The sequence below is a fragment of the Morone saxatilis genome, unplaced genomic scaffold (assembly GCF_004916995.1).
Source record: "Morone saxatilis isolate NCDOM2014 unplaced genomic scaffold, NCSU_SB_2.0 Contig2, whole genome shotgun sequence".
Lineage (NCBI taxonomy): Eukaryota > Metazoa > Chordata > Actinopteri > Moronidae > Morone > Morone saxatilis.
The window spans coordinates 8,695,592-8,712,519 of NW_023339762.1; the positions used below are offsets into that span (position 1 = coordinate 8,695,592).

Sequence of the window (16,928 nt, forward strand, 5' to 3'; positions counted from 1 at the left end):
ATTGTAATGAATAATACGGGTGTTACTGGAAATTAGAACCCATTGATGTGAGTCAGCCTTGAGGGTCTCAGTGCATTCACGGAGATAGAAACAGTGTGAAGCTTAAACCTCCTCAGGCAGGCCAGCATCTGTTCCTCAGCTTAAATGTGTTTGTTTAAACAGTCCTTTTGAAGAGTGTGATGTTCAGCCAAGTTGCCCTCATCTATTCATCCCCATGGCTTTCCTTCACAGGCATCCCAGACAGAGAAGAGGCATCATCTTTTCACATAAAGTGACTTTCACCCAAAGGCAGTTTGAGAGTCTCATGCTCAGTAATAAAAGGAGACTTATGAAAATGCGGCTGATACATTCTACTTATGTTATTTTATATATTTAGTTAGATATATCTCTCATTTCTGCACAGGGTTTACTGCTCTCTCTGGCTGCTCCCTGTTTTCTTTGTCAGCTGTATCAATCTTAGGTACTCATAGCTTCTTATCATATCAGTTGGTTTTCTAGCTCAGTAAACATGCCTGTGATTGTGAACATCAAAGCGGTGAATATCATTAGCAGATCATTGTGACACATTTCTGCAGTTTTCTCAGTCCACAACAAGACGTGGCAACTGGGATTAAAAAAAGATACTTAATTTGTGGAGTATTGGTATGTGTCAAAGCTTTAAATCCGCTGAGTCTTTGCTTCAAAAAGCATCATGACAACAGGGCTAAAAATAGAAATAACAACTTCCTTTGCAATTAAGGAAAATATGTAAGTGTGTGTGTGCGGGTGAGTCAATTATTGATCAACCCAGAGCAAAACCAAGGATAACTGATCAGATAATGATATATTGGCTGATATTTCTTTTTACATGAACACATAAACGTTTTGGTGAATGATCACTTAAATTGGGTTATTAAAGGATTTTGACCAAGATATGTAGTGAGCAGGACCTTTTACAGTTGAAAAACAAAATGATAAATGTTGTCTGGAGACAATATTTAATGCCAACGTAATTTCTAAATAGCCTCAAACTCAAAGCTATTTCTTGCTACATATCAGCCGACATATGGATAAGGAAGGCATTATAAAATATATATTTTTTATTGTTGACAAATCCCATGAAAATATCAATACCAGCAGAGCTCCTCACAGATATAAAGTTTAGGTAATTTCATTTTTAGCAACATTTTTTAATGTTACTCAGGAGAAGATGCATTTGCTGGGGACTATTTTCAGCTGTAGATTTATGCACATTTGGTTCTCTAGTGATTATGTAAAGGCAGCAGGATGGTGTATGTAGGATTCAGTGAAAATAATCTACATTTAATGAAGGAACATGTCAAGCAGTGCAACAGTGTGCTTTTAACAAGCGGCAACCTCCCTGGCTGGGAAATGTAGACGTCGCAGGCGGATGTTTTCAGTAAGCAGGCTTCATTCAGCCCGCCTTAGCTCCACCCACGCTCCACATCTTGGCCCATTTTTGGATTAGCCGGAAACCGGCAGAGACAGCACTGCCGGGATGCCAACGTCCAGAGCCGACGACAATGAGCTTCACAACAGCTCTTCAGAAATCTATGGATGATGGCACGAAGACTATGTCGATTTTTAATTAAAGTTCATGGTTTTTAATAGTTTTTGAACAACAATGGAGCTCTGTGGCACAGTGGTATAAGATATATCAGGCAACAATAACTTGTTAGTAGGTTAAATTCGTTGTTGGCTGTGGTTTGTTGAAAAAAAGAAAAATAGCCTATATAATATTTTAGTTTATTAATACATTTTGGATCTTTATTTATTTATTGATCTATGCCATATTACAAGCACACTAAGGACGTAATAATGTGTATTCCAGCAGGGGTATCTGTGTTAACTGAGATCAGACTTCTGCAATGATCCATTTTCTTGACAAAAATAACTTTGGTGGCAAAGTAGACGCCGGATGTCATGTGACCTGCTTCTGGTGGTTGACTTAAGTGAACTCTTCACTCCCTCTTGGTCCTTGCAGGACTCTGTTCATAACTGCAAGGCCCAGAGGAAGGAAGGTCATTTGTCAGACAGAACTCAGTGTTTCTGCTCATTCCAGCTATTTCTTAGCTGACCTGCTTGTTATAAATATCCACGTCTGAACTCCCCAAATGAGAACGCTCTGTTTAAAGGCGACTAAAAGGGAGCACTGATCGACCGAGGCCCAGCCACTGCACTGCTCCAGATAGCATGTTCCACATTTACAGTGGCATGAGGGATGGTGAGAAGGTTCAAGGAATTTGAAGACAGCAGGTAAAACATTCTGAGCAGTAGCTACTTCTAGGCAGACAGACTTTAATACAGTTTATTACGTAGATGATTTTGTTTTTGCTGAAATTCAGTTTAGCATGTTGTTATTAAAGTATTTAAAGTAATTCATTGAAGAGAGAACCCTAACATTAAACTCACCGACAATGTTACCACAGCATAAGATCAATGTTTCATAGTTTCAGCAATATGGCAGTGTATCATAAAGTCCAACAGAGAGCTAAAAATGGTTCAGGACCAAGGACAGCTCCTCTTTCAAAAGTCATATTTCTAATGTAATGCCAGTCGGACAGCAAACATCCTGTTCTAAACATAAAACCACAAGCTTCAGGATAGATGTTTTTTTTGCTATAAAGCCATCCAAGTCAGCACACATACTGTACACACAGAGTCAAAGCATTCAATATTGTTATAATGCATGAGACCACTGCAAAGGAATTAAAACTGTGTCGTTAAATGGATGATTAGTCGATTAATGATGATTAGATGATTATGAATATAATGATTAGTCGATTAATGAGAAAGGTACATCATAAGGGGTTGATATACCTCGCTTAGCCAGATTTTTCCTCGTACAAGACATGGTAGAAGGCATAAAGCACAATTTATTAAAATGGCCTTGATTGCTGGCAGTAAATGTATTGCTATGACAGAAAAGACCTTCCACTTTCATGTGGTTCAAAGAAAGAGCCTCATTTATGGCCTGTGAAAAAGTTATTTTAATTTCAAAAGAATTTCTTCCCTTTCTGAGAAATATTGGTAGTGTAATAGTAATAGTATATATTCAGTAGTATAAGATCCCCATTGGTGCAACAGCTGAAAACTGCCACACACTTGAGGCAGGGTATGACCTTGAGATATAGTATACATCATTATAATATATTACATTTGTTTCATATTATTAATATAATTCATAATTAATTTTTATATAGTATATAAACTCAATGTATTTATTACTATTGTCATACTTTATTTGTATGATTTCCTCTTAGGTGAAGATTTGATGAATGGGAGATACTGTAAATAATTATGTAATTGTAAAATAAGATATTTATGAATATTACATTTTGCATTCAAGATTATTTTTGGAACTAAAGAATAAAACAAATTAATTATTTAATCTATCTAATCTATACGATTGTAAATGATCTTCATTGCTACACTTTTTTACAAAAAGTAAGCTTTATGGACAAAGCTTTACAATTTTGTTTATTTGAGCAACTCAGGGTTCAGGGTCTTGCTCAAGGACACTTTGCCGCATGGACCGAAGGATACATTGACCTGGGATTAATAGACGGCCCACTATATCTCCTGAGCCACAGCCGCCCCCCCTTTTGAGATTGGAAATGTATTTTTGACCTGTGTAAGGAACAGTGTAGAGTTTTCAAGTCTCAGGGATTTAGCACTTACTAGAAAACATTTCACACCTTAAGATCTCTTCTGGTACACAGACAAGACAACCTCTGAAAGAGAAGACTAGAGTGGTATGTAACATCAAATGGGAAACACTACATTAGTACACTACACAGGAAACAGACATCAGCTGTTAGGGAACAACAGATCAAAACCAGTCACAGCATTAACTCAGAAGGATTCAAAGAGAGGGGACTGGTAGAGAAACATCAAGGAGGATGCAAAAGGCCATCCTTGAACAGGTTTATCTACCAGGACCATCTTTAAACTGTCCTTGATGTGGGTCATGTCATCACACCTGACATGTCTGCTGCATTTGGTGGTCGAAACCAACAGACAAACAGAGGCTGAGCCATTTTAAAAAGCTCAGAAGGCTGAAAAGGGAACCGTATATTATTCTGTTTAATATCTACTTTATATCTATAGATTAACTGACAATAAACTAAAAGAAATCCATAGCTGTAGCCCTACCAAATCTTTTTGCTGTACCTCCGGCCTTATTTTCTGTTAAAGGTAAATCAAGTAAAATTAAGTTAAGTAATGAGTGAGTTAATGAAGCTGAACTGATGCCGCTGGCTTCATCTTCATATACACGTCAGATCAACAGAGGTTGATTGAAGCCGACATCAAAAAGTTATTACCCTGTTCTTAATCTCTTTTGCCTAATGTGAACTCATTCCTTCCCTCAGTCTGAGTACTATTGTCTGAGCTTGGAAATGAAGTGGTGTGAAGTGGGTTGGAAAATTAAAGAAGCCAGAGCAGACCCGACTGTCTCCATGCTCATTTCAGCACAGCATCTTCACCTACCAGTAAAGCCATACATCATAACTACATGCCCAATCATTTCTTTGTGTCTAAAAATGTCAAGTCACTGCTGAGTCACTGCTATAGTCTGCAGTGCAGACCATTGAAATACAGGTCCTGTAACTCTAAAATATGCCAGATTATTCCAGTGCTTTCACTGATTTGTGAACAGTTATAATCTTAAATTGTGCATGAATGTAAATATGGAAGGTCTACTGATTAATTACTGTTAGATGTTTAATTGTTTAGCTTATCCAACTGAACACTCAAATAGATGTCATGTGTGCTACCTGTGGTTTTCTGTAATTGAATACATAATTATATAATTATAGCTACCTCAGGGACTATAATTGACCCTTGCAAATTGAAATTTTTATTTTTTTTTCATGCCAAAACGATGAAATCCTTCCCAATTTTACCAAGTCTTTAAAGGAAATAATCTCTAGGACACAAACTTGCTCCTACAACCACAATCACTGTCACAGCAACAGGAACCCAGAGTCTTAGTTCCTGATACTAATCCTGGTCCTGTGATCTGGCAATGCTAAATTATTGGGCTGCCAAACCAGTTAAAGCCTCTATGACAGAAACAGTTTCTTTCTCCTAGTCTTTCTAGGAAAAGAAAAAAAAACATATTGTTCCAGTCTCCACTGGTCAAAAACTGTTTAAAAGATTAATAGCCAATTTCGAAAAACGTGTAAGATGGAGGTGGAGATACTCAACACAACAGATTCACTTAACTGTGATGTAATATGCAGTAAATATTTTACAGCAGTGTGTTGTAGAGACAGGAATACAGTGTTGGTTTAATAAGTGACAATCTTTGACAATCCTATAATTTTCCCCATGGGGTTCAGTTAACATTAATCTTATTTTAAAAGAAAAAGAAAAAGAAAAAGAAAAACTTTTTTCCCTCTTGTCACAGATTAAATATGAACACAGAACCATCACTTCCATCCTTCCTGCTGAATTCTTACCCATGGCAAGCTGTTGCTAAATTAAGAGGTTATTATCAGTGTTATTGGTATAAAAGAGTGCTTACATTCTTCCGTAATTCACCCTAAACATTTGTCTGTTTTCAGTTTTGTTTAGCTTTAGTTGTGTTTAAGTTTGTATGATTTTACCATAGAGATGTAACTTTACATGGCCCCTTATTAACATTACATACCTTGAGATGACAGAACATCACAGAACTGTCCTCACTACTTCAAACTGGGCTCTAAAATAGTGCCAACTCTTTAACAACATATGAATAAGGAGACCAGAGAGAATAATGATAATCAAATGTTTGCAAAGTGCTTCACAAACTTTTCACCTGGTTTAACACAGGTATTAGCTCACTAGCATCATGTCTGACACACTACAATAAAGAAATCAAAAATAGGAGGAGAAGATAGAGGGCAAGGAACTGTTGATGAAAGAGTCAGAGCTTTTTGGTAAATCAGTATGCAAGTATCCCAGTATTTCAGGCCAGACTCAAAACTGTTTTACTCAGTTAGTTCAACTTCCATAATAGCAGCCATCCCAATCTCCTCCTTTTTTGTCCGCTCCTTAAAGGGCCTCTTTTTGCAGGTCTATCATTCAGTCTTTGTTGCAGCAGACTTCCATGGTGATGCCCTACTCAAATTCTCACACACACACACACACACACACCACACACATTCATGTAAACACTAATGTCTGATACCAATAGCTTTGGTTGCAGATATTCAGTTTTCTAGAACAGATATATTGCCTGATACTGACTTATGACAGATAAATGTCATTAAAGAAATGCCACAGTTGTTTGAGGTCATTTAAAACCATTGTCTACAATGCATTCTTCCTTTACCAAAGACCATTGACAAGGTTATGTTTCAACTATAAAATGTCATGTAACTAAATTTAAGGATTTATTAACTAAATCTTTATGTAGAAAAATAAATATTGACTGATATGCAGTGATTAGATTTAATAAAATAATGATAATGAAAATATTAATAGAATTCAAAAACCCAGTATTGGTCTGTCAATACTACTTTCATGCCCAATATTTAATTTACTAAGAGAAATAGCAATTATTCCCTCACAAAACACTCTCCAACAATAACTAAATGTTAGATAAAAATATAGAACTAAATACAGCAGAACTAGCAATGAAACATTAACTGACAAAAACAAGCCTGAACAATTAAATTACCAATTACAACACTAAAAATAGCACGTAGCTGACAGTATACTGGCATATATTGCATAACATAATACATGTAATGGTAGTGTGATGTATAATGTAGCCAAGTGTAAAGCACATACCTAAACACAACCAGCTTTAGATTAATACTTTCAAATTGTAATGTTTCTTGAAACCACAGTTTTGTCGAAGCACTCCCATAAAAACAATTTGCTGACTTAATGATAAACTTCATGGGAGTAGAAGAGAATATAATCAGAGCGACAAAAAAAAAGAAACAAACGGACCGACCGGCCAACTGACCACCCTGAGAGTGAGGAGAAGCATGAAAATGCAGTAAGAGCTGCTGCTAGAAAAGGGCAGCGGGAGGATATTGGCAAAGTGTCATCGTCTCTTAGAGTCCGGTCCACGGCATGCCAGCTATGACATCACTGCTACCCCCCGTTCTTCTCCCACCATCTAGAGGCCTAAAGAGACACTGAAAGCAGTTCAAACAGCACCAGCCCACACACACACGCACATGCGCACACACACACACACACACTCACACGTACACAGTACAGTACAGTGCAGTACAGTACATGCTGCCAAAACATCACACTAAAATGTGTCAGACCATCTTTTTCAGGCCACCACAAACATTTCCCCCGCTGTCTAACAGTAAAAATACCCACAGTAATGGGCCTTTTGTGTTCAGGCTGTATCTAGACAGGCATTATGTGTCCCACATGAGCTTTTGTGGCAGTGCATAAGTTGTTGCGTTAAATTATGGGCATTATAAATTTAGCAGGATTTAGCAGAGACGTTTATTTTGAAGTGTATGTTTTATGTCACCTCCAGTGTAATATTTTCTGTTTCTTAAAATCTTTTTAATATATTTGTATTCTAAAAGAATAGAAGAACAGTTTCCTATTGAAGGGAATTAATTAACTTTAACAACAGTCTAAAGTGAATTTATTGTGGCAGAGTTGATGTACTGTTGTGACCATACTGGCTAGTGTGGATCATTTAGTAACTATGTAATGTTATTACACAGGAACAGAGAACATTTTTGTGTCAATATTTTTTCAGAAATGTATTTATATTTTCTGTAATGTTTGCTTGTATTTTAAGTATGCACTCTTCCTCTTCTTTTCATTCTTGACTTTTCCTCACGAAGGCAGAGAGGAGTTTTTATGCAAGTTAGACTGTGTGGATGATTTATTCTTTTGCAATTGATTGAATTGTCATCTGTGGTGTTGTGCTATAAAGTGTTGAAAGAATACAACACTACCTAGAGTTTGACCCACAACACTTGCAGCATGTAAACTTGAGAAAATGTCACAAAATACGTTGACCATATTGAAGGCTTTCTTACAGCTTATTTTTACCATGCGGCACTGACATAATATATGCTACATCACCCCCACCCCAACACACACACACACAGCCACACCTTTTTTCTTTGCTGAGGTCTTGCAATGTCAGGAGAGAGCTACAATGATTATAAACTGGTTGTCAGCAATACACTGACGAGCAGGGACGTCTCATTCATCATGGTGATGGACACAAGACATGGTCTCTGGGTCAGACACATACAGGCAAGTGAGACGACAGTTATGAAAAATAAGTGTTGGTGTGACCTTCCCATGCACAATGACAAGATATTCAATCCCACAAGGTGGGGAGAACCAAAGCGTTGGAAAAGGGAGAGAAGAGGCTTTCCTCCTCTGACAGAGAAGACTTTGGCAACTCAAGAGAGATCACAAGCTTGAGAAAGAGAAAATGGGAATGGTGAGGTGAAAATAAAATGCCATTCAGAAGTCACAAGCTGTTAAATTGGCTGCAGATAGACTGCTATTTGTTTGGAGTTTTTATCCTGCAGCGGCCCCTGGGTAAGAGGCACTGGCCCTCGGGGATTTACTCTCAGCTTAAGGTGGTTCTAAAACTGCCAGCGTGCAGGTTCGTGTTACTGGCTGGTCGCTTGGTAATAACGGCTTATAGGAAACAACAGCCTCATAGATATGTGGCTTTGGATAGAAGATGACTTGGTTGCTGATCCAGTCTAACATACCTGAATGGCTATGCTGCGATCAAACAGCACTGTATCTGTTGAGGCTCTCAGAAAATGACCAGTCAAAGTAGATCCAAATCTACGACTAGTCGAGCTCAGAAGGAAACTGGAGCACACAACGTCTGCTTTTACTATTATTCATTGGCTGCATTCAATTCAAAGTAATAATAAAAAGAAAAAAGCTGTGTGTTCCAGTTTCTTCCTGGGCTCAGCTACTCATAGATTTGGATCAACAAACACCCAGGCTTATTTCAGGACTATTCCAGCTTGGCATGGTGGATGTTTTTCAATCTGCTGTTCTGTTTGCAGGTTTGAAGTCCACAGGAGGATTTGAGGATTTTAAACTGCAAAATTATGTATATTTGAAAAATGTAACCCCTAATAAAGACTAATGAAGGCTTAAGCTACTGTGAAGACTTAAGACCTACTCATTGTAGGTCTGCCACTAATGGAAAGGAGTCTGTCTCAACTTCATCACAGCACAGAACAAAGCAGAGAAGTTATTTCATATTACAAAAGGGTTAAGTGAAGGACAGGTTACCATGGACACCGGCTACTCATTAGTTATTGTCTCCCTCCTTATTTGCATCTCCCGCTTGCAGAGCACATTAAAACCTGCTATGTTCAGTAAGATACAAGTCTTTAAGTTAAGCTTCTATATTATTTTTCCTATGTTTTGTCTAACGACTACTTTGTGTTCACTTCAAGACCAGCAGCTCAATAAAAGGAAAGCAGGAAAATGTGTGAACCAGTGTAAATTCAGTTTAGTTATTTTGTATTGAAATGTTTTTCTTTACTTTTCTGGTGACCTCACTTCCTTTCAGCCTGCATCATGATGCTTTAGTTAGCATTTATCTAAATTTAACAGAATAAGATTCAAGTGGGAATAGCAACAGTGATAACAATATATCTTGTTGCAGCATTACATCCCATGGAGGTTTGAACATTTTAACATTTTATGTTTACCAAAGGTACAACATTTATTTTCTAGAATTCAAAAATTAGACTTCCCACATGTTTGTGACTGCACACAAAAACAGAACATCAAATGTGTAGTAGGAAAATCACAATGGAAAAACATGTGGAACAAATGCAAGCAGAACAGCTAAATCCTTTGGGACATCTCTCCGTACAAACATCAGTGCATAGCAGTCTAGAAAGAAGCCCTTTAATTTAGAAGGGCAGACAATATTTCAGATACAAATATATGAAATAGTGCTGCTATTCATTACATCAACTGCACAAACTCTCCATTTGTTAAAAAGGCCATGTGATATGGTTGAAAGCTCCAAAAAAAAGCTAGTAACTGGACCTTGAGTAGGGATTGTTTGACACTGCTATTTCTAAGGTCAAGAATGACCACTAATGTTTGAGTTGGGTTGTTGTTTGATGTAGCCACTGTTTAACAGTTATGATAACACATTATGATAACCATGACATTGCTACAATGAAAGCAAGGGACAATCACATAGAAGACAAGCCCACAGTTTAGCCAGAATATCTAAACCACTTTATCAGGAGGTAAAACTGTCAGTCAAACTGTCAAGATGGTCAGTGGAGGTCAGTAATGATCCCTCATTGTACAGGAATTCACACAACACTGTGTTGTTAGTCAAAGTTGAACAAGGACGGTTAAGAAATATTTTGCCATTTAAGGTCTATTTATGGTCCATTTAGTTGTCTCGGCAGAAATGCAGCAGCTGTTGCAAACAGCTGTTGACAAAAGGAAAACGCTTTTTGTTAGGAGTTTTTCCCCCTTTAAGATGTATGATATCTGAAGGTGAAAAACAGAATAACAGAATTCTAATATGTTCACACTCACACCGCCCATACGTTGCTTGTTTTGCTGAGGTTCGTCCCCTCAGACTCTGGGTGTGTCAGGCTCATTGGATACACGGTGGTATCCCTGTCAGCAAATCAGAGAGGACAGAGGGATGGAGGTTGGGGCCTCTGGGAACAACTTCTGACAGAGGGATCAATGTTTACTGCTGCTCTTTCCCTCTGATGGTGGAGGGGAACGATGGCAGACACTGAGGCATCACCTCCGCGCTCGAGCCCAATATGGCTGCCTATCAGCATGAATTGCTTGTCTGTGTGACTACTCTCTTTGTCCTGTCCTGTTTGTCCATCCATCTGACTCATTCTTTGTCGTTCTGCCTTTGTTTAATATGTTTGTCAGACAGTCTGTCTTTTTACCCATTTCTCTCTTATTCAAACTATTATTTGTCCTTATTTGTCCTTCTCTCACTCCGTGTAAGACTACTTTATTTTCTTGCGTTGTCTTTGAGACTCTTCAATTGCTGCCGCTTTCACAGTCTTCTTGCTCTCCATCTCGAAAATGCTGCATAATGATGTACCTTACTCTCTTCCAGTTCATATATCTATCCCTCTCTATTTCTGCTCTATAAACCCCAGGGCGTAGAAAGAAAAAGAGAGAAATTGAAGGAAAACATTTGGTTTTTAACCCTGTGTGTCCCTGATTCTGATCTACTGGCTAGTGGCTGTATGTCTAGGAACCGTGGGATGTGGGTCACATAGGTGCACCGGTACGAAATAAAAGACAATAGATGAATATTAGATTTTTTAATTGTAAAAAAACTAGGGAGTGAGTGTTTCCGTTAAGAAAGACAAAGGGCTTGTCAAGCAGAGCGAAGCAGAGATAAAACCTGAATAGAGAGACAGAGACTGTGGCTGAACAGCTTCTGCACCTTGAGACTTTATTTTCTTCACAAAAACAGGGACTCCAATCTCAGCAGGGGTATTTGGGGAGTGGAGGGAGGGGCGGAGGGGTTTGTCGCATTGGTCGGGACTAAGAGTGGAAACAGTCCCTTTTTACATAAATATAATACAAACACAGCATGGCTATTTTCTGCATATCCGTACATTTTCTCTCTCTCTCACACACTGACTCCAGCAGCAGGGAGAGCTGGCTGAAGCGGCAGAGCAAACAGGGAGGTGCAAAACACTGCAAAGACTACTCACTGCTGCATTCTCCGAGCCAGAACCTCCCCTCTTTTCTCTCCATTGTTGTCGACGAGTCCCGAGACCCTCGGCTCAGTACTCGTTCTTTCTGTACTCCTCTTTTGTCTCGTTAAATCTACCCAGGGTTTTTAGAAACAGAAATAATATGCAGACATTTATGTTTCACACAGCGATGATGGGCGACTTGTGCCTCGTTGTTATTTATGTCACCAGCACTTCTTTACCGTACATGAATATCACCAGGAGACAGGACTAACTATTGTGACAAAATATGCCGCATTTATCAAGACGCTGTTGCTCGGACAAACATACACCTTGCATGGGTTTGACCAGTGCGGCTTTATGAAAGTCAGTACCACTATTTCTGACTGTAAGCCTATGTTTTGTAATGATGTTCTGCATGTTAACGGCAATTTTCACGCCCCTAAAAATACAAGTGCAGTGCTCAGTGTTTCCTCTGACACAGCAGTTAAAAATGGGACACTAAAACTCTACATTAAACCTAAAAAAATACAGGCAGGTCAGCTGCTCCTTAAGGTGGGGTGACCTCATAGCAGGGGATGGTTTAGAATGCAGTACCTCTTTAAATAAAGACCTAAAAACAGACAAATCTGAATTTTAACAAATATATAAATATATATACTGTTAGATAATTTATTACAGGCTTTATCAAATATTTTATATATGTAGATTCTGTATGATCATATAGCACTGATCATGAATCTGATTTAAAACATACTATACATGTAGATACAGTATACTATATATTTATGGAAGATCATTATGTGCCTGATATAACTTGCGGAAATGCAGATGTTTTCTAATAAGTGAAATATTGCTAAAACTTTAAAACTCTGCTTTTGAACTTAACCTACGTGGAATCAATAAAGGAGCATCTTAGTGATCAAACTCTTGCCTGATCTGCTTTTTAATATCTACAGCTCATGCTAGTGGATCAGTGGCACTTTGTGCTAAATGCTAACGTCCGCATAATAACATAGTCACAATGACAATGCTAACTGATGTTAAGCATGCTATAGTGTTTATCATGTTCACCGTCTTAGTTTAGCTTGTTAGCACACTAACATTTGCTAATTAACACTAAACACAAAGTACAGCTGAGGCTGATTTTGCAAGTACTTGGTCATTAATTAAAGACTTGCAAATTTTGACCTGATAATGGAGCTTGGTGAAAAGTTAGGGATCACCCAAGTTATTACAATTCATCCTGTGAAGTCCATGAATGTGTGAACCAAATTATATGTAATATAATAATAATAATTGACATTACATTTCAACCTCATGAATGTCTGTAAAAATCTGATATTACAGATATTTTACTGAAGTAGTGAACTGACAGACTAACATCGCCATCTGCTAGTGTGACTAAAAACCTCCTGGGGACTACTGTTTTTCTACCTTTTGAAAGTGAATTAGCTTAATGTTAAATGAAATGGTTGGCAGCATAAAGCAACTGTGAGATGACTAAAATTTATATTTTAGGGGGGGGGGCACATGTAAGATGTACCATTTCATCAAAATATGGTATGTTTTGACTGGTAGGCTATATATTAATGAAACATTACTAAACCAAAGATAACTTTTTCATAGCTGGTATTTTAGTTTTCCCTGTAATTGAAGGATGAGCCAGTAAAGTTAATTTTGGACACAGACTACACCAATTTGCAGACAGGTTTTCTCAAGGCAACGAGCCAGCAGCATGATGATGCCAGCTTCCTGGATTGGTTTATAATGTTCTCTCAGTCCACCAATCTAACAATGCAATACACCCCCAGTGTTTCTGATCTACATTTAGGCATTTAGCTGCTGCTCTTATCTGAACTGAACAGGTAGGGGCTCAGTGTCTGTTCCCCCAAAAAACACATTGCTGAAGATGGAAACTGGCATCAAAGCCATGACTTTCTTACTAGAAGTCTGCCTTGACTGCCCTGCAGGGCCTGTGGAGAGCAGATAATGGAAACCGGAAGATTTGCTTTGTGAAACAGGTATGGAGAAAAAGGAAACGTCACATCAGGTTTGCAGTAAGCACTGCTGACAGCAGTAGAACCAATGGCGTAAAGCTGAATTAGCCGATCAATGGACTTAGCTGAAATTAGTAACTATTTTTTTTAAGTTACAACAGGTCTTTCTGGATCTCACTGAACCCAAGAGGATCGCTCAAAGTCCAGCTGGTATGAAAGAGAAGCTGGTTCAAGCCGATTTCAAGCTCTGCTCTCCAGCAGCATTTACATAATCAAGCTGGTCAGTAATTGGAAAGCCATCTAATGTCCCCATTCGGGCATTTACCCGGTGACATAAGAAGGCTAATACTTTAATAAGACGACCTAATGAAGTATGTCAATGATCACAGTGGTCTGCACCTCAGGCTCTGTCAAGTAGTCCTGGGAGAGTCATGAGGGCTTTAGGGTGCTTTATAATGGTCAGTGGTAAAGCCATTTAGAGACACTAAATTGGATGGAAGTGTGTGTATGTTGTCCGTGTGTGTCCATGAGTATGATGTCAATCAATGAACTTCATCTAAATGGAATTGTCTGCCCTATCATGTGATCAGTTTCCCCAGACGCTCCCCTCCCCTCCACGTATTAAACTAGCCTGCAGCTAATCTGAGAGTGAGCGCGGTTCATTGTCTCCATCGCAATCCCAAATCCTTGCAGCTTAACAAATAAGCACCTTCTTGGGTAGCTGAGAGTTAGTGATTTGAAAACATGCAGTTGATTAATTCTACATATTTAATAACTGCGGTAAGCACCAATGTGCTTGAATTAATGGTGAAAGACTAATAGGATAAAGTCGGATCACCTGATGGACTGACCTGCCGTTTGTCCTAAATAAATGTACCTGTTTTGTTTGCAGGTATGAACAAGAGCTGAGATTAGTTGATCAGCATAAAAATCCTGACAATGGATTGTTACTATTTTTTCAAGCTATATTTCCAAACATTCCCTTGTTCCAGCATCTATATTGTGAGGATTTATTTCCTTTCTTTGTTGTATGTGATAAAAAAAAGTGAATATCTTTGGATTTTGGACAAAACAAGCAATTTGATGTTGTCACATTGGGTTTTAGGAAATTGTGTTGGACATTGTTCACTCTTTTCTGACATTCTGAAGACCAAGCGATTGATCAATTAATCAAATTAGTTGCAGTCTTAGTCTGGACCTAGATCCCTAAAGACAATCCATGTTCCAGCTGGAGGACCTCAATGTCATCACACATGCACTGCTGAAGGGCAAAAAGACAACCAGCTCCAGGACAGCTGTTTTCCAGCTGACCCTGACCTCTGACCTCCTAGTAGAGAAAGGGCAGGAGAAAAGACAACTCCCCCTAAGTGATTAATTAAAAGTATCACATCATTATCCCTTAATAATAGCTATGTGCAGTGAAGGTTGCAGCGCTTTGCCCAGAAACAGCAGCAACCTGTTCAGTGTTTAGTGCAATACGTTAACAACCGATAACTGCTCTCGCCACTGTTGTAGCAGTTGAGAATTCGATGATCTACTCAGTGGCTCTTCATAAGTAGAGGTTAATAAAACATAACAGCTCATTCATTTATTTTCCTTCCTCCACTGAGATTTATATCTTGTGGTTTAAAATCTGATCAAACCTTTATGCTGCAGCCGCTTGATTAACTGCAACACTAGTCAATGTCTAAAGCTTTAGAGAGTCTAAAACTACAGCAGCATCAGCACTCTGTTCAGGGCTGGTATATCTGTTTCAACTTCATTATGATTTTTGTACTATAAAGGAGACACAAGATGGTTTATTAATATTGATCAACTGTTAGATAGAAATGTAAAGACATTTCCTTTTGAACTGTCAACTAATCTAATTTCTTTATAGTCCACAATACTTTCTATAGTTCATGTAGAAACCTTGTATTTATGTAGAGTCAGTGTGGGCTGTGAGGACTGAGTCGTAGGAAGCAAATGTCAAAGAGTGACTCAGCACTCTCACTGCAACTAACTGTCGATTCATTGGCAGGCCAAACAGTTAGGCTAATTGTATCTTATACCTGTGCTGGTCAGTGGTGCCTGTTTATGAACAGCAGTGTTCCTGCTCCGGGGATCTCAACCATGCAGCTTTAATTTTATTTCTTTAACATTTATTCAATGTGCTTGACAATAGGAAGACATAAATGTCAAACAGTGACTCAGCAATGTTAGCTGAGCTGGTAAAAGCTGATTCACTGACAGGCCAGACAGTGGGGTTAAAGATTCCCAGCATGCAGCAGTGCCTAGGTTATGCTCTAGGAAGTATCAAAGATATTTTCATTCAGTTAAGAGTTATTAGTTTTGGTGCAAATCCTTGTGCTGATTTAGTTGAAATAGTAGAATGGAGAAAACCATGCACACATTAAATCTATGGCAAACACAAAACATAGACATCTTATTACACCAGTAGAGCCCTTTCAACTGGGCCAAGTTAGCTCAGTTTAACTCAAGCAGAATGATAAAGTACCCTGGCTCCAAAAACATCTTTCAAGTCACCAGAGAGTCTAACTTCACTGTAGGACTCTACGCCCAATTTAAATTTTAATAAAATAATTACTGCGTTTCTACTGTGAAGTATTTCATATTTCTCTCAAATGAAGTCGTACACTGATGTACGGCATCTTCTACCAATGAAACTCAAAGTTGCAAATCAGAGGAAATGTGTTATGATACATGATTATAAAAGTTGATGCCTCAATTTTACCCCAAAATTAAAGTTGGGATTAGCATGCTGCATAGTAATTACGGAGACACGGCCATACATGCAGACACTCTGAGTCTATATCACAGAGCAAAAATAATCGTGCACACAGACAGACAGACACTCAATTAGATCAGTTACAAACACACACACACACAGTGGCTGGGTCGAACCACCTTTGCTGAGTCACTGGAAACATCCTGTCCCAAGAAACCTATACAGGAAACTAGAGGAGACTATTACATGATGATAACACAATAAAACAGGATGAATACTGACTAATACTGAAAAATAACAGCATTTCTTGGCATCAATCGTCGACGGCCCACCAGCCCACCACGCACACACACATTAACGTTCACAGACAAGGATGGTTTCACTGCAATGGCAACATCATCGGCATGAATGAATCATCACAAAACACAGTTATCTATTTTAGAGTACAAACGATTGCTGGTTGTTTTGCGACCAGAACACATAACCCCTCACCCATACGTGCGCACATACACACAGACACACACA

The 16,928-nt window shown here is 38.5% G+C and overlaps 2 protein-coding genes across 2 annotated transcripts in view; both read right to left on the bottom strand.

Annotated features, from left to right (window-relative positions):
- map1ab (microtubule-associated protein 1Ab) overlaps positions 1 to 16,928 on the bottom strand; it is a 77,805-nt gene that overhangs the window by 23,371 nt on the left and 37,506 nt on the right. The gene's annotated exons all lie outside the window — the stretch shown is intronic.
- The window catches only part of LOC118330043 (OTU domain-containing protein 5-A-like), a 3,680-nt gene continuing 1,625 nt past the window's right edge, over positions 14,874 to 16,928 (bottom strand). Inside the window, exon 6 of the mRNA XM_035664422.1 lies at positions 14,874 to 15,002. Coding sequence (XP_035520315.1) covers positions 14,874 to 15,002 — 129 coding nt within the window. The remainder of the gene's footprint in view (positions 15,003 to 16,928) is intronic.